At 39.7% G+C, this 19259-nt stretch overlaps 1 protein-coding gene across 4 annotated transcripts in view; it reads right to left on the reverse strand.

Annotated features, from left to right (window-relative positions):
- LOC133537293 (RNA polymerase II elongation factor ELL2-like) overlaps nt 1–19259 on the reverse strand; it is a 61772-nt gene that overhangs the window by 25029 nt on the left and 17484 nt on the right. The window contains exon 1 of one of the 4 annotated variants that reach the window (XM_061878305.1): nt 16585–16656. The exons of 2 other annotated variants lie outside the window; for them this stretch is intronic. In XM_061878305.1, coding sequence (XP_061734289.1) covers nt 16585–16641 — 57 coding nt within the window. In that variant the 5' untranslated portion in view covers nt 16642–16656. Of the gene's footprint in view, nt 1–5779; nt 5918–16584; nt 16657–19259 lie in introns of those variants that run through there. One more of the 4 variants, XM_061878315.1, reaches the window with a different exon arrangement.

Consider the following 19259-nt stretch of genomic DNA (forward strand, 5'->3'; position numbering starts at 1 on the left):
TAACATTTTGATTACCAGCGGAATTTTTCATTACTTATCGTGTTAAGCAATGTCAGCTAAGATTTATCTGAGAGCCAGATGCAGTCATCAAAAGAGCCACATCTGGCTCTGAGTCTAGAGCCATAGGTTCCCTACCCCTGCTCTATGACTATCTGTTGGGTTCCTGATGGACTGGACTCCAACAATTCAAAAATTATACCCAGTCGACATCCATTGCAGGCAATCACCCTGGAAGGTGGGGTCCATACTCCCTACATCTGTGGTCCATTCTCAAGGATTCTTCATTTTTCCCAGCTGGGGTCTTTTGAGTTTTTTGTGGGTTTAGATCAGGGGATATCATTGTGAGTTTTTGAAGCCTTTTGAGACAAATGTAAATATAAGGGCTATATGAATACATTTTGATTGAATTTTGAACTAAAATAAATTGGGGACTTTTAACATAGTAAAGCTGGGTCCAATTGTGTTTTTTTCACTGTGACTTTATTTGACTATGTGTGTGTTTGCCTCCTCTAAATCATTCCTCGTCAACTCTGTCGCCCATTTTATGATATCAGCAGGGTTTGACTGATAAATAAATAAATGATAAATGGGTTGTACTTGTATAGCGCTTTTCTACCTTCAAGGTACTCAAAGCACTTTGACACTACTTCCACATTTACCCATTCACACACACATTCACACACTGATGGAGGGAGCTGCCATGCAAGGCGCCAACCAGCACCCATCAGGAGCAAGGGTGAAGTGTCTTGCTCAGGACACAACGGACGTGACGAGGTTGGTACTAGGTGGGATTTGAACCAGGGACCCTCGGGTTGCGCACAGCCACTCTTCCACTGCGCCACGCCGTCCCTGATGTGCTTTTCTAACACCTACACCACAAATAAGTGCATTGACTTTAGTACACAAATAATGCACAAATTGTTTTCAGTTTAAAAAATATATAATAAAATAAACAAGGGGAAAAGGAAGTATTACCGTTTTTTTTTTTTTAACTAAAGTCGATACATACCCTTTAAAGCTTGTAAAAGAGACATAAAGCTCAACAAGATGGTGGTGTGAGCGTTCTACTAGATCAGGGGTCGGCAACCTTTACCACTCAAAGAGCCATTTTTACCCGTTTCACAAAATAAAGAAAACAATGGGAACCACAAAACTCTTGAAATTTATAATGAAATAACACTGCATACAGAGGTTTTTTTGCTTTGTGCAATGTACAAACCAGGGTTCTCAGACACGCGGCCCACGATTAAATATGAAGATTTGATGTTAGTGCGGCCAGTGAGTTTTATATGAAAGCCCTTTATTAGCATCACGCATACGAATCCTCCCGATTTGTCCGGGAGACTCACGGGTTAAAGAGTGATTGTTCTCTCGGACGTCTGCTGAGTAACACCCAAACAACAATAACAAAGGTGTGCTATGATGGAACTGCCTTTAGTGTCCTCTACAACTTGTAGTAACAGCTTGCCAGTCAAGTCACATGTGGTATGTGGCTTCTGCAGATGCACGTATGTGACTGCAGGGCATACTTGTTCAACAGCCATACAGGTCACGCTGAGGGTGCCAGTTTAAACAACTTTAACACTGTTACTAATATGCGCCACACAGTGAACCCACACCAAACAAAAATGACAAACACATTTCGGGAAAACATCCGCACTGTAACACAACAGAACAAATACCCAGAATTCCATGCAACCCTAACTCTTCCGGGCTACATTATTCACCCCAGCTACCACCAAACTCCGCCCCCCCAACCCGACCCACCTCAACCGACGCAGGAGGGGAGTGGGGGGGTTTGGTGGTAGCTGGGGTGAATAATGTAGCCGGAGGAGTTAGGGTTGCATGGGATTCTGGGTATTTGTTCTGTTGTGTTTATGTTGTGTTACAGTGCGGATGTTTTCCTGAAATGTGTTTGTCATTCTTGTTTGGTGTGGGTTCACAGTGTGGCGCATATTAGTAAGAGTGTTAAAGTTGTTTATTTTACAACCCTCAGTGTAAGCTGTATGGCTGTTAATCAAGTATGCCTTGCAATCGCTTGAGGATGGTAATAATGGCTTCACACAACACGTGACCAGCTGGCACACATACAGCGTTGTGTAACAGCGGGCACGAGTACATGTATTAGAGGACGTTATGGGTATGCCACCACAGCCCGCCCTCATTGTCGCTGTCCGAGGGAAAAATCGGGGTAAATTTACCCCAGTCAATTTTTGGGAAAGGCACTGAAGTTGGAAACCTCCCGGAAAAAACGGGGTGGTCAGCAAGTATACAGCCGAGCCACACCAGAGTGATCAAAGAGCCAGAATGCGGCTTCGGAGCTGTGGGTTGCCGACCCCTGTACTAGATGGACCAGACATCTCCATAAAAAAGCAGAACATCGATTGTTGAAATCACATATTTTGCCTCAAGATGACTGCATTGCTTTTGTTTTGATTTCTAGGGGAATTCAGCAGTCAGATTGACCAAGTGATGTGGAAAAATACCATTTGAAAGGCCTGTGCCGGAGCACGGGGGTCAGTGTGTAAATGGAAGAACTTCATGCAGCCATAAAACTGTGCTAGCCTTGTTAAAAAGCCAGCCTTCCTCTCTGTGTTTACACTAACTGGGAGCACATGGCTGAGCATGATTTGTTTAATAGGCATGGCGTTGGTGCTGTCGACCCTGGGAAGCACACTGGGTCGACACGTCGATGTTGGAGGAGTAGTGTAGGAAAGTGCAGATGTGACATTTATGTGATCAAGGCTCAACAAATAATCGTCGCGGAAGAATAAAGTAAAATGCTTAAATGAACTACAATGGAAACACCAAAGTGGTAGCACCAAGTGATTCTGGTTTACATCCAAATTAGTTTCATTTAAAAACATTTTCCCCATAAGAAATAAAGTATACTCAAGACATTTCAGGCACAAACAAATGGAAATGAAATTAAACCAAACTATCTTCATCAGAAAACCTTCACTATCATAAGGTCTTAACTTGTTTTTTTTTAAAAGGTTCCATATGTAATAATTGCATACCAAGTCATCATCAAATGCCCCTGATATGTCAAAAGGCATTAATAAATCATGTTATTTTCAAATACCTCTATAACTGATGTTCAGACGGAATATTTTTTGAATTAAATTTACAGCCCCGAAATCTTGTTATTGTTTTAATTTCAATGCCCCGCCCTCCACCGTTTGACCAATTACAAAGTCCGTGAGTGTGTCACATCCAGGTTGTCAGTCACACACTGCCACCTTTCGTTACTAAACATGTAAGACCTTAGTAAATCTGAAAGGCGTTGTTACGATTCTCAACTTATTCATGACAAAGCCAGGAACAAAAAAAGGATTTGTATAGGGGGTGCTTTTGAAAGATAGAGACGATTGAAGTTAGAAAATAATTTTTCATCTGAAGCCAAATTTGCTAAATTCCTCTTTAATAGGTAAGTAAGGCCTTTACGTTTTTTTTATTATATGTAATAAATGGAAATGGACATTTCGTATGTAAAATATATTGTCCAATACAGTCCATGATATTGTCTAACAAAGCTAGTATGTCCGTGCAACGAATGCTTAGTATGCTACCCCGGTCAATAACACATCAACATATAGGCTAACGGGGGATATATATATGTCCATTAGCCTGAATGTCAATGTGTCATCAAAGTGACAGGGCAAAATATATTTTCGACAAATACAACCTTTGTGGATATGGGTAGTGTTAGTGCCTATTTCATTCTCAATATGTGATACGCTGAGGAAAGGGGGTTCCGACATTAACATGGCTAATTGCGGTTTCAGGTACTTTATGTGCATCAGGCATATATTGGGTGGTATTTGCTTAGCACAATGTAATGAATTACATGTAATTTTCTACTTTGTGTATTGACATGGTGGTAGGCTATATGATAGTAACATGGTTTTTGCGTGACGCAGAGTGGCTAACAGAACTCTGCACTGAAAGATGGTGATTGATTGATTGAGTATAGTTTATTTTGAACATGAACACACTTACAGTATAATACATCACACATAATTTCACATAATTTCTCTTTATATCATGTCCGAAAAGGAGTAGGATGAAGCAAAGCTTATTTAATACTAGCCCTTTCTCACTTCAGAGCTTTTACAAATACTTATGTTCATGTCTCCCTTTTGTAACACAAAATTACATTAGTGAATGATTAATACAGCAGTTCTTGCAATGTGTAATTAAGTCAGTCATGACAAACATACTGAGATGAAGAATATCCCGTTTTCAAAAGGGTTGAAGATATTTTTTAATAATTTGTCTTCCTTCTACTGTGTAAGCACTATTAATTTGAAAAACCTCTCAAACTGGATCATATCAGTACATTGTTTAACTTCTTTGCTTAATCCATTCCATTGTTTAATTCCACATACTGATATGCTAAAGCAGGGGTCTCAAACACAATTTGCCTGGGGGCCACTGGATGCAGAGCCTGGGTGAGGCTGGGCCACAAGAAAAGATTTCTTAAAAAATATATTTTTAAATGTCTTTATTTTTTTTTCAACACAAAATAAAATCAAAACATGCAGAGGGGTTAGTGCGTCTGCCGCACAATACGAAGGTTCTGCAGTCCTGGGTTCAAATCCAGGCTCGGGATCTTTCTGTGTGGAGTTTGCATGTTCTCCCCGTGAATGCGTGGGTTCCCTCCGGGTACTCCGGCTTCCTCCCACCTCCAAAGACATGCACCTGGGGATAGGTTGATTGGCAACACTAAATTGGCCCTAGTGTGTGAATGTGAGTGTGAGTGTTGTCTGTCTATCTGTGTTGGCCCTGTGATGAGGTGGCGACTTGTCCAGGGTGTACCCCGCCTTCCGCCCGATTGTAGCTGAGATAGGCGCCAGCGCCCCCCGTGACCCCGAAAGGGAATAAGCGGTAGAAAATGGATGGATGGATGGATGGCATAAATGAACAAAATGAGAATCAAGAAATGTGAGGCAAAGCAAAAAAAAAAAAAAAAAAAAAAAAAAACGATTTGATTTGGTCCGGGTTATCAGGGACTGTTATTACTGACGGAGAGGTGTTGCGGTCTGACTGCAGCCAGGCAAGTAAGAAAACCCTCGTCTCCATGGCAACGTCTCTGTCGCTTTCACTCATTTGCTGCTTTTCCACTGACACAGGGGTAGGCAACCCAGAACATTGAAAGAGCCATTTTTGACCCACATAAGACAACGCTGTCAAGCGGCAATCATTAAAAACTTGCAGGCCACACTAACATTAAACTTTCATGTTAAGGTGGGGGCCGCAAAACAACATCTCGCGGGCCGTAATTGGCCCGCAGGCCGCGTGTCTGAGACTCCTGTGCTAAAGGTTTTAAATGTTGTACATGCATACAAATGTTTTAAGTTAGTTTTTCCTCTAAAGCTATATTTCTCCTCTTTAGTTGAGAAGAATTGTTGTTTGCTTTGTACATAATTTTAGCTGTTTGAAATTTTACCAAATCGTTGGATTTCAATATTTTGGATTCAATAAATAAAGTGTTTTTATGTTCTCTACATCCAACATTATGTATCAGTCCAACTGATCTTTTTTGAAACACGGTTAGTGAATGAAGAGGACATTTGTAGTTTTTTCCCCATTTTTCTGCAAAATACCTCAGATATGGTAACACTAGCGAGCAGTAAATGATAAATAAATGGGTTGTACTTGTATAGCGCTTTTCTAACTTCAAGGTACTCAAAGCGCTTTGACACCACTTCCAAATTTACCCATTTACACACACATTCACACACTGATGTAGGGAGCTGCCATGCATGGCGCTAACCAGCATCCATCAGGAGATAGGGTGAAGTCTCTTTCTCAGGACACAACGGACGTGACGAGGTTGGTACAATGTGGGGATTGAACCAGGAACCCTCGGGTTGCGCACGGCCACTCTACCACTGTGCAACGCCGTCCCGCCTGTAAAGAATATAGAGTGATTTTTGGTCCAAAACATATTTTGCTTGGTTCATTATTGAAATATTTCTTGCCACCTTATGTTGCAAACTTTTTATATGAGATTGCCAGTTAATTTTAACATCTATTATTAAACCCCAAAATGTAGTTTCTTTTACCCATTCAATGTTTACTCCGTCTATTTGTCTTTTGATGTGCGTAAATGGAAGAAAATGCAGTGCGTCAGGTTGGATGCAACATGGAGTTATGCTAAAACAAATGTGGTAATAATTTTATTGTTGGCTTTGGCTTGCCATCAAAGTAGGCCTATGCGATATATAATATATTATGCGATATGTAATATTATATATTGTTGCATATTATTATACATAATATATTTTGATGGTGGTCCGTGTAGTCAAACTAGACATTTTAGCATGCTAATACCAACAATCTGTCCCGACTCCAGTCTAAAATATTGCTGCGTAACTTTACAAATACATTTGGCTAATAGACATTAGTAAAATGTGGCATAACAACTTAGTAAACCATCTTGTAAGAAGCATAAACAAGAGAAACCTACACCGTAGGACTCGTCGATTGCCATTTGAAATTCCTTGTACCGGTAGTAGGATTCGGATTCGTCAGCGTATCTGCCAACCTCAGTCATGGAGAGTGGGAGGGGACTACATAATTTTGACCGTGATTACATATTATTCAATTGCAAAAAGAAGCGCAGTAAAACTACAGTCAAGTAAAACAACTATCTCTTAGAAGCTGCCTTGTGATAGTAATTGTATTGCTAATGTTGAATTTAGCAGCCGAATACTACATAAACCAGATGTAGTAAGTAATTTCAAGTTCTTAGGTCAACATCAGTTTTGCTTTTTGCCATCAATACTATTTTTGTGTGGTGGGATTACAAAAAAAATCCACAAAAAAACTAAACACACTTGCTGGAGTTTAATCTTATAATATCACTGAGCTAAAATCTTTTCAGATAGAAAGATTTTGTGGGCATTTGACTTCCGGTAGTAATAATAATAGTGAATCCTCAGTTATTTTTGCAAGCAGCATGTGGTCTATGAGGATCTAATAGTGGTGGATATATTCAGAACATTTTGGCTTAGCTGGAGGTAGGCAGGCCTCTTCCAACTATTCTAGTTATTTAGGGATTTTGTTAAATGGATTGTGTGACACTGGCGCCACAGCCAGATGTTATAAGCACACAGTGATGCTACAGCACTTTGCTGGTTCCTCGTGAGATCTCTAACCAGCCAACTTCCAGACTCCTGCTGTGCAAACTGCAAGAGGCACTCTCTCTGGCTCCTTGCTGCCTCGCTCCCCCGAGTAATTCTCCACGGCAATTCAACCTCAGACGACAAGCGCCCTAAAAAAAAAATGTCTGAGCTCCTTAAGAATGCAACTGACCGTGAACAATCAAATATTTATTGTAGTCCTTTCAAGTAAAACATTCAAGGAATCTGCTGGTATATCTTTAGAGATTGTCAAATAAGACAAACTTGAGCAAATCAAGCTTAATGAGTTAAAGTGAAACTGAAATTGGCTTACAAGCTAGAGATTAACATATTGCAATAAAAGGCTGCTTAGTAGGGTATTTGGTTAGTGCTTAGTATTGCACAGTAAAAGGGAACAGGGCCAACTAAAGTCTCATCTATACTCCATGTTGCAGAGGGGTAGTCCTTCAATGTCACAATTACAATGGATCCTTTTTGTCATGTAGTTTGATTAACAATTACTAAAACTGCCAATGAACCCGTCACACTGAGCTTTTACAGCTTCGGATCAAGGTAAAACCAGTTACTCTGGATTGCAATAATTAGCCATTCTAGGTACATGGCATGTAATGTAAAATCGATTGGGAAATAGAGTAAAATTGCTACTCCAAGACCACTTGTGACGACGAAAAGCAGATGATTAAACTGTAAAGGTTAATCATGTCCATATTAGGTTTTATGTTTCATTGAATTATTCTTTATTTCACTGTTATTATTCATCTTGATTCTGTGAACTAAGCTTGTTTTGAAGGTATATTTTGACCAACAATTCTGGATAGTTTTTTCAAATTATATGACTTTTAGGGTGTTGTAATTAGGAATGTTCTAATATGGATGCTCGTTTAAACAGCTCAAATTACTGTAACAAATGCCAAAAAGTTAAAATAAGAGGATTCTGACAGGATTTGAACATAAATATGATGAAAAATTATCATTTATAAAAAAAAGTGCATTGATTGCAATTACTGTCAATGAAAAACAAAAGTATGTTTCCAATTATAATAAAAGACAGTTTTATAAATCATCATAACTGTTTCAACCGAGCCGGATGGGGAAAGGCTCTCTTTCCTGGCATTATCAAGCTATAAAGTTGCTACAAAAACTGTGAGAGACTGCTGTCGGTGCACAAGGCTTATGTTTCCTGCGAGCTTTTGGCCGAATGTGGGGTTGGGGTGTAGATCTCATGCAGCCTATTGTTTCCACATCCTCTGCAGCCTAAGTAATGGCCATCTGAAAACAGGCCATCTTTTGTTCCTGCCTCTTTGGCTCCATAGAGGGATGCCATGGCACTGCCTCGCCTCTCTGGCTGATGGAGGAGGAGGAGGAGGAGGAGAAGAAGAAGGGAAGGAGTAGAAGCCTGTCGCCACCACCGCTGTCTGTCACCAGCAGGAGGCAAGGCACGCCGGGCAGGATGCACGACACACACGGCCAAAAGCTCCTCTCACTAGGGGTGGGATCAACATTTTTGTCACTCTTAAGGCCAAAAATTAGCTATCTGCAGGACACACACAACACACATACTGCAGACAGCCAGGCTGCCTCATCATTTCACCCTCATCACTCCCGAGTAAATTTCTCATCTTATCCCAAATGAAATGAGGAGCAAAACAAATACGTCTACCAACAATCTAAGATATGCAAACATGTTGCACCATTCCGATAAAGTTTAAGTGAGAAGCTATGTTGTTAAATTCCACAAATGTGTTTTATTTTGTACGCTTACATATTTTTAAGATGCCATCAAAGAAGCGTAACAGTAATGGCAAAGCGAAAAAGATATTCATACAACCAGAAAGAGTGATAGCAATGTAAATGGTAAATGGGTCGTACTTGTATAGCGCTTTTCTACCTTGAAGGTACTCAAAGCGCTTTGACACTACTTCCACATTCACCCATTCACACACACATTCACACACTGATGGAGGGAGCTGCCATGCAAGGCGCTAACCAGCACCCATCAGGAGCAAGGGTGAAGTGTCTTGCTCAGGACACAACGGACGTGACGAGGTTGGTACTAGGTGGGGATTGAACCAGGGACCCTCGGGTTGCGCACGGCCACTCTCCCAACTGCTCTACGCCCTCCCTATATGCACTTTCAGCTTCCTACTACTACTTCCTAGTTAGACAAGATACTACGGATAGCTCGGAGCCATGTATAGAGAGAATATGGACAACTCAGGTTTCAGACAATCTCCTAAATGATTGGTCAAAAGCCTGTCACTACAAGGCGCCATGTTGGACACCAGTTGGGAGCGTGTTAGATAACCTCCTGGTCACTGAACACTGCATTATTGTAGCGGCAGAGTGCATCGAATATTGCTCCAAAATTATACTTTTATGAAATAAAAGCATATTTTATTGCAATTTTCTGAGCTGGAGAAATAAAATAATATTTTATTGCAAGTCTATGAGCTGGAGTATGTTTACAACTATATCTAGTTGTATTATTTTGGGTTTATTTCGTCAGGAAAACAACATCAGAACAACTACAATTGATTGCGGGCACAGCCGCACATATCCCTGATGTCCAACAAGGTTCCTGCTGTTTACTTGTCCATATTCTCCATACAACAGGTGTCAAACTCATGGCACGCCACTTAATTTTATTTGGCCCTCGAAAGCCTGGAAATGATGTGTCAAAAAAGTAGTCCAACTCATCTTACTAAATGTATTTTTTCTTTCTATTTTGGAGTAAAAAAAAAAAAAAAAAAAAAAAAAAAATATATATATATATATATATATATATATATATACACACTCATGTAATCACAAATGACGTTAACTTAAATATTGTCTAATTATGCGAAAATACATAATCAATCATTAAAACCATTATTTAAAATATAAATAAATACTAATATGTAGAAAGGTGGGGGATGCGTGATTGTCCTGGCACCTTGGTACAATATGGCAAGAGTAGCAATATTGTACATAGCAAATTAAGATACATTTAGTTTGTTAGACAATGTGTCTTCAATAACGCTCCCTCTTCTTTATACTTCTGAGACAGTTAATGTTAAAAAGTACCAAGCCCTTAGCCACCATAAAAGTTGATTACACAATTTATTGTTTTTGAGGTTAACTTATTGATGCACATACAATTCGTGGCTGTAGAGAACGCTAAATAGTACCTGTGCAGTTAATAATAAAATATTTATTACCACCACTTCTCCGAAGACAGCTGGCACTCCACTCGGTGACAGAAAGTACTGTGAGAATGTCTTCCTGCGCTTCGTGCACCTTACACATGGATAAGTTGGCTCTGCTAGAGAGCCTTGTCCGCCAGTTAGAGCAGTGTAATTTCGTAACTTTAGATGTTGCGGACACATCTGCTAGCGTTAGCTGTAGCGAGCTAACTAGCCCAGCTTGTATTAGCCCTATGCGGCCTACAAGCTACGTTGTACCGGTTGAGACGCATGACAGATTTAGCCCTTTAGCTAGTCCTACACCCGTCTACCGGGCACCACACTTTAGTCATAGGGGACTCTATTACCCGAAACATAAAGCTTAGCAAACCAGCCACAATTAAGTGTATTCCCGGGGCCAGAGCACCTGACGTTGAAGCTAATCTTAGGGAGCTAACTCGCAACAGGCCTAGTAAACACGTACGACAGGCTAATCGCACCATTAGTTATGTGAACATAGTTGTACACGTTGGCTCCAATGACACTAGTATCAGAATGAGACAATCAGAGATTACTAAGAGAAACATAGCCAGGATTTGTGATCTCGCTAGAAAGATGGCATCGAGTAATTGTCTCTGGCCCCCTGCCTGCGAGAGGCAATGATGAGAGATATAGCAGATTAGTCTCGCTTAATAAGTGGCAGGCTAGATTCTGTAGACAACAGGGACTAACATATATTGATAATTGGCCCTTTTTCTGGGGCAAACCTGGCTTGCTGATGAGAGACGGCCTTCACCCTAATCAGGAAGGCGCTATCATCTTGTCTAGAAATGTAGATTTCTGTTTGAGTCACACTTGACTAACTGCATTAAAGCAAGCCCGGTCACAGGCAATTACAGAGCCTGCTAGTCCGGGTGAGGAGTCAGTTAAGTTAGAACTTGCCAGCACCAGGATGGATAATCCCTGCACACATAGCAAATCTTTTAGAATAATACACAACTCACATAATGTTTTGTCTGCTATGACTGTGTCAGAGTTGGACATGCGTTCTACTGAGGTGGAAAATTATGATGCGTTCAGTTTATCGCAGCACCAAGCAAACAATCTGAAAATTCCCGTCATATCAATTCCTAGATATGGCCGTAATTATTTTAAGTGCACTACGCATAATAAACGCAACATTATTAATATTGCTACTACGGATAATTTGATCAAAAACTCGTTAAAACAGCCCACTACCTATAATATGGGCTTTTTAAACATAAGATCATTGTCTCCCATAACGTTATTAGTTAATGAGGTCATTTGAGACAACAATCTTAACGTCATCGGTCTCAGCAAAACCTGGCTTAAACCAGACGATTTTTTTTGCGTTAAATGAGGCATCTTCTCCTAACTATACGAATGCGCATATTGCCCATCCCCTTAAAAGGGGTTGGGGGGTCGGACTAATATACAACAAAAACTTTAACCTTAGTCCTAACCTAAATAATAAATTTAAATCGTATGAGGTGCTTACTATGAGGTCTGTCACACCGCTGCCTCTATACCTGGCGGTTATCTACCGCACCCCAGGGGCCCTATTCGGACTTTATCAGTGAATTCTCAGAGTTCGTTGCTGATCTAGTGACGCACGCCAATAATATAATTATAATGGGGGGCTTTATTATCCATATGACTACCCCATCGGACCCACCGTGTGTGGCGCTCCAGACTATAATTGATAGCTGTGGTCTTACACAAATAATAAATGAACCCACGCATCGCCACGGTAATACGTTAGTCCCAGTGCTTGTCAGCGGTATTACTGTTTCCAAAGTTATGATACTCCCATATACTAAAGTAATGTCCGATCATTACCTTATAAAATTCGAAGTTCAGACTCATGTTCCGCAAGCTAATAATAATAATAACTGCTTTAGCAGCCGCAAGATTAATGCTGCCCCAACGACGACTTTTACTGGCCTACTGCCCTCGGTAATGGCACCATTCCCAAATTATGTGGGCTCTATACTCCCATATACTAAAGTAATGTCCGATCATTACCTTATAAAATTCGAAGTTCAGACTCATGTTCCGCAAGCTAATAATAATAATTACTGCTTTAGCAGCCGCAACATTAATGCTGACCTCACTAACAACTTTAACGACACTTTGCGTGAAACAGAAGAAACTAGAGCTCATAAATTATCATATAGAAATCTGGAATGCAAATGGCGCGCGACTACACTTGAAGTTTTCCATCAAGCATGGAGGGATTTTTTAAAAACTTATACTGTAAACGCATGCTTACCTTAGCTAAAGCTAAATATTACTCAAATTGTTGTGGTTTGTGCAGCCCTCTGAGACAATAGTGATTTAGGGCTATATAAATAAACATCGATTGATTGAATCTCATCCGCCTTACTAAAAACTATCCTAAATTTTTGTTTAGTACAGTAGCATCGCTAACCCAAAAAGGGACTCCTTCCAGTAGCTCCGCCCACTCGGCAGATGACTATATGAATTTCTTTAATAAGAAAATATAACTCATGAGAAAGGAGATTAAAGACAATGCGTCCCAGCTACAACTGGGTTCTATTAACATGGATACGACTGTATGTAAGGCGGATACTGCCCTCCAAAATAGTTTCTCTCTTTTTGATGAAACAACATTAGAAGAATTGTTACGTGTAATTGGAATAAAACATACAACATGTTTACTTGACCCACTTCCTGGAAAACTTATCAAGGAGCTCTTTGTATTATTAGGTCCATCAGTGCTAAATATTATAAACTTATCACTTTCCTCTGGCACTGTTCCCCTAGCATTCAAAAAAGCGGTTATTCATCCTCTCCTTTAAAGACCGAACCTCGATCCTGACCTCATAGTAAACTACCGACCGGTGTCTCACCTTCCCTTTATTTCGAAAATCCTCGAAAAAATTGTTGCAGAGCAGCTAAATGAACACATAGCGTCTAACAATGTATGTGAAACCTTTCAATCCGGTTTCAGGGCAAATCACTCTACGGCGACAGCCCTCGCAAAAATGACTAATGATCTAGGGCTAACGATGGATTCTGATACGTCATCTATGTTGCTGCTCCTCAATCTTAGCGCTGCTTTCGATACCGTCGATCATAATATTTTATTAGGGCGTATTAAAATACGAATTGGTATGTCAGACTTAGCCTTGTCTTGGTTTAACTCTTATCTTACTGACAGGATGCAGTGCGTCTCCCATAACAATGTGACCTCGGACTATGTTAAGGTAACGTGTGGAGTTCCCCAGGGTTCGGTCGTTGGCCCTGCACTCTTCAGCATCTACATACTGCCGCTAGGTAACATCATACGGAAATACGGTTAGCTTTCACTGTTATGCCTGATGACACCCATCTCTACATGCCCCTAAAGCTGACCAACACGCCGGATTGTAGTCAGCTGGAGGCGTGTCTTAATGAAATTAAACAATGTATGTCCGCAAACTTTTTGCAACTCAAATCCAAGAAAACGGAAATGCTGATTATCGGTCCTGCTAGACACCGCCCTCTATTTAATAATACAACTTTAACATTTGACAACCAAACAATTAAACAAGGCGACTTGGTAAAGAATCTGGGTTTTATCTTCTACCCAGCTCTCTCGTTTGAGTCACACATTAAGAGTGTTACTAAAACGGCCTTCTTTCATCTCCGTAATATCGCTAAAATTCGCTCCATTTTGTCAACTAGCGACGCTGAGATCATTATCCATGCGGTTGTTACGTCTCATCTCGAATACTGTCAGATATTATTTTTGGGTCTCCCTATGTTTAGCATTAAACAATTACAGTTGGTACAAAATGCGGCTGCTCGACTTTTGACAAGAACAAGAAAGTTTGATCATATTACGCCTATACTGGCTCACCTGCACCGGCTTCCTGTGCACTTAAGATGTGACTTTAAGGTTTTACTACTTACGTATAAAATACTACACGGTCTAGGTCCAGCCTATCTTGCTCATTGTATTGTACCATATGTCCCTGCAAGAAATCTGCGTTCAAAGGACTCCGGCTTATTAGTGATTCCCAAAACCCCAAAAGTGTCTGCGGGCAATATAGCGTTTTCCATTGGGGTCCAGTACACTGGAATGCCCTCCCGGTAACAGTTTGAGATGCTACCTCAGTAGAAGAATTTAAGTCTCATCTTAAAACTCATTTGTATACTCTAGCCTTTAAATAGACCCCCTTTTAAGACCAGGGGGTGTTGCCCACATATGCGGTCCTCTCCAAGGTTTCTCATAGTCATCATTGTCACTGTCACCAACGTCCGACTGGGTGAGAGTTTTTCCTTGCCCTGACCCTAAATATTTCTAAACATGCATCCAAAAACCGCCAACTATACTTAATTTACGTTCCGTAACCTGTATTTATAACAAAGTTGTAGCGACATTGTTATTGTAAGCCCAAACACTGAGGAAATGTTTTTTTAAGCATCATAACACATTGCCGTAGCATGTCAACAGCTGAATTGCTTGAGTTTGTAATGCACAACACAATGCCAAAGAACACCAATCTAAACTGACTGAAAAACATGAACAATAATTCTACAGTATCTGTTAAGTATTAGCCAATGTATCATGTATTAAGATCTATAATTTAGCGACTTACTCATTGGACATTTGTCTGTTTGGTCAAGTTGGTCGGGGATGGATGTTTCCAGTTGATTTTGGATGTCATCACTCGATTTCTGTCAGCACAGCGTGGCTCCAAGCTTCACATTTACACCGTCAAGTCATGCCAGTCGTGACTCTCTCGGCTTCTGGCTATTAGTATCCAAAGATAAACTCAGGCCACAAATTTTAACTTTTTAAGGTCAAGGCAGGTGTTGCCTTAAAGGAGGGCTCATATTTTATGGCACCAAGGTAAGTTGGAAGGGCACCAAGGCAAACATTATTTTATTTCGAGGCAGGAGATATACCGTATTTTTCGGACTATAAGTCGCAGTTTTTTTCATAGTTTGGCCGGGGGTGTGACTTATACTCAGGAGCGACTTATGTGTGAAATTATTAACACATTACCGTAAAATATCAAATCATATTATTTAGCTCATTCACGTAAGGGACTAGACGTATACGATTTAATCGGATTTAGCGATTAGAAGTGACAGCTTGTTTGGTAAACTTATAGCATGCTCTATATGTTATAGTTATTTGAATGACTCTTACCATAATATGTTACGTCAACATACCAGGCACGTTCTCAGTTGGTTATTTATTAGTCATATAACGTACACTTATCAAGCCTATTGTTTACTATTCTTTATTTATTTTAAATTCCCTTTCAAATGTCTATTCTTGGTGTTGGGTTTTATCAAAAAAATGTCCCCCAAAAATGTGACTTATACTCCAGTGCGATTTATATATGTTTTTTCCCTTCTTGTTAAGTTAAGCAGTGTTGGGGTGTGAACATATGACCACCATGCCAATTGTAATGTCTAATAAAAAGACAATAGATAATCATTATTCTTATATTCATAGACACTTTTTTTTTTAATTCTTCAATACCATCAACTTGTCAGCTTTTTGTCATTCCATGATGTCTTTATCTCTATTTTTACATTTTGATAGAGAGAGTTTTTATTTATGTATCTATTTATTTAAGTTATATGTTTCGGGACAGATCCATTAAGAGTTTGAGCAGAAATATGTGGTATAGTATGTAACTATACACAATATAACTAACACAATTTTGTGTCACAGGAATGATTTTTGAAGTAACACCTTAGTGACATGAAAAAAAACAGGTGTTTACTTTTTGTTATCAAAATAAAACACAAATCAGTTTGGCTAATGAAGATGGAGTATAATAAACAAGCTTTATTCTTCTCCAACACCTCCCTAGTGTTTCTGTACAACAGTTTGGCCAACAAAAAAAACCCGGAGTGATACCTCTCATATTAAATAAACAATCATCACAGCATGCGTCCAATTCGATGAGATGACAAAACATTCGAGCTAGTATTGATGTTATGTGAACACTGATACAGTTTGCAGTTAAATAAAGGACGAGTGAATATTCCAGTAAACAAAGTAAACACATATAAACAAGTTGTGACAACGTTCACGACACATCGCCTGCTGCAAAACATCAAATAGCTTTCTCCTTCGCTGTATACTTTTAGTGTGGGGACAAGAGCATGTCTCCAATATTGTCCACACCTGTCTCCATCTAAACACACCAGTGCGCTGTTAAACACATGCCGGGCATCGAGGGAAAATGACGTTAAACCAAGAGCTTGGCTCTGTTTACCTCCAGGGGAAATCTCCGCAGCAAAGTCGGTGTCGGTCCGCCATGATTATCAAGCATAACACCGCTAGTGCGCATGCACCTGACTTTGTGTTGCCGAAAATGCATTAATGAATGACGTTTTTCCGAAAGGGACAAGCGGCAGAAAATGAATGGATGGAGGGTTTTTCGGTAATTAAAAAATTAGACGTTATTACTAATCTTCTGGGATTTTATCGCTAATTCTCATTATACCGTTTACCGTTACATCTCTCGTCCACTGACAAGTAAAAAGGTCAAGGACTGTCACGGCATGTTCTTGCCGCAAATGTTGGTCAATTTTTTGGGCATTACGGCGAAAGACGAGGGCGGTCGCAGCACTCGCCTCAATTCCCGCGGTTAAATCCGAGCCCTGTTAACTTGTTTTACAAACAGCAATATCTGGACACCCATTAAAAACATACAGAAATAAGCAAAATCCTAGACATGACATACAAAGACCAGCAGTTCATCCTCTCTATAGTCAGCTTCAAAAAGATAAGGTCGGAAATCCTTATTTGTTTAAAATTAGCCATCTTTATTGTCTATTACGAAGTCTGCCATGATTAGAAAACATATGCATTTGTTGCCAGAAGTAGAAACACACTGGTTTGTTGCCGGAAGCAGTAGGTGTGTTTCAATAGGCACTGAAATAAATGTGGACAGGAAAAAAATTCTGGTAATGCTAAAAATTACCAAAACATGGTAAATATTGTACACATTACATATTGTTATAAACTTGACTCTTACTAAATTATACATATAATAGCTGTGTGTATATAAAACGTTGATGGAGGGTTTTGAAGTTGTTTTAGAGGGCTGTGTCATCTGGCAAGCATTTTTTTTTTCATCTTTAGAATCCTAAAAAAAATAAAAAAATTCTGTCTCTCATAATGATTGTGAATACTAGGCAACATTTAAAAAACAGTGCAGTTCCCTTTAAACTAGATGTTCAGGTAACGCTAAATGTTAATGTTTTGAATGATTAATTTTTCCCTGTTTTGTTTGGTTTTTGCATCTCATTGGTACGACATGTAGACAACAAAATAAGTTCAAATGAACATTTTCTTCATAACAAAAGCACAAGTCATCACTCATTTGCAAGTCTAATTGGACACAATATCAAAAAATGCAGGTGTTTATAACAGAAGTTTCAATGTTTTTCCCCTGGCAAGCACTGCATACTGATTACAGGTATTGTATTGTCATTTTCTATTTTCAGCATCATCAGGACTGATGGTAGCTGCCAAGAATTTGTCCAGATATTTTGCTCCATTCCTAACACACCTTGCCCACACTAAAGACCTCTTTTAAGAATTGTCATACTGACATTTATACAAGTTTTATAATACAGTGCAAAACTGTAATTTGACCCAGTTTTGCATCTAACACTATTAATCTCTATTTCATCATTTACTTTTTTTATGATGTTCCAGTATTCTCTCTTGCTAAATTTCACATGCTGGGTGATTAATGTGACTGCCTCCAGTGGGAGACAGTGCGTGTAATCAAGACTGAGCCTGTAATCACCTTCCATTCGCTTTCATTTGCAATTTCACAGACAGACAGAGAGCCACAAGCAAGCTCAGGGGAAGTCAGGAGAGAGAAATGGAGGAAGAGAGGGGTGTTGTACCACAAGCATCCTTGAGGTTTTCTGTAAAACTGTGCCAAGAAGCATTTGTCTCTTGCAGGTGCCCGGGGGCCAGACTGTCAACAAATTGTGGGTCACCCCAACCCCTCTCTGTGAGCCCCAAAGCTAGGGCCGGCTCCACACATACACACAAGTGCTCTTTTATTCCTCATAAGCCTTTAGCGTGGACCTTCACGTGAGGGAATTAGACGGGATGTGGTTCTTGTAAGCTAAGATGAGCTCTGCATCTCTGAGCACAGAACACATTTTTCACCATCTCAGTGGCTACTTGTCTCAAACTCACACGTTTGGATAATCAAATATGTAATCCGACCACTTTACAACATTTACAATGTCTGCTTGTTAGGAAAAAGTACTGGGTTGCAACCAGAACTAGGGATGCAACGATTATAGATATTGGCTGTACGATAATAGTCTGAGTAATAATCACGGTTTCAAGATTATCACGCAGTGATCACTTTTATTACAAAATGTTTTTAAAATTACATAAACATTTGTTATATATTTTGATGTATTATGTATCACTGTCGCAGAACACAGTAATCAAATAACCTTAAAGTACCAAAAAATTAATACACACAAATCTCCATCCTGCAACCAAAAGTAACCTCTGCACTGTAAACATTTTGTTATGTTAGTGATTTACACTTACTATATTGACTTGCAAAGCCTATAGTTGTTTTTAACCACAGGAAGTCACTGAATGAAACCTTTTTAAGAGTACCTGTTGCTGTTTGTTTACACTGCCCTGACTCAACTTCAAACTACTGATTGTAAGTGACACACTTATATTTAACTCCCAACCAACACAAATTTTCATAAAGTAACTTACCACCAACATAATTTAACTCTTATATGTCTTACCTTTACTTTATTGCAGCGATATAGACATAGAAACGCAGTCTGACGCGCTTATTAAATTTAATTGTGGATATTTCCACGCAACAGTCATCAGATCCACCACAGCACACACATTTCATTGCAGCGTTCGCCACAACAGCAACACAAA

Source organism: Nerophis ophidion, linkage group LG02 (genome assembly GCF_033978795.1).
Source record: "Nerophis ophidion isolate RoL-2023_Sa linkage group LG02, RoL_Noph_v1.0, whole genome shotgun sequence".
Lineage (NCBI taxonomy): Eukaryota > Metazoa > Chordata > Actinopteri > Syngnathiformes > Syngnathidae > Nerophis > Nerophis ophidion.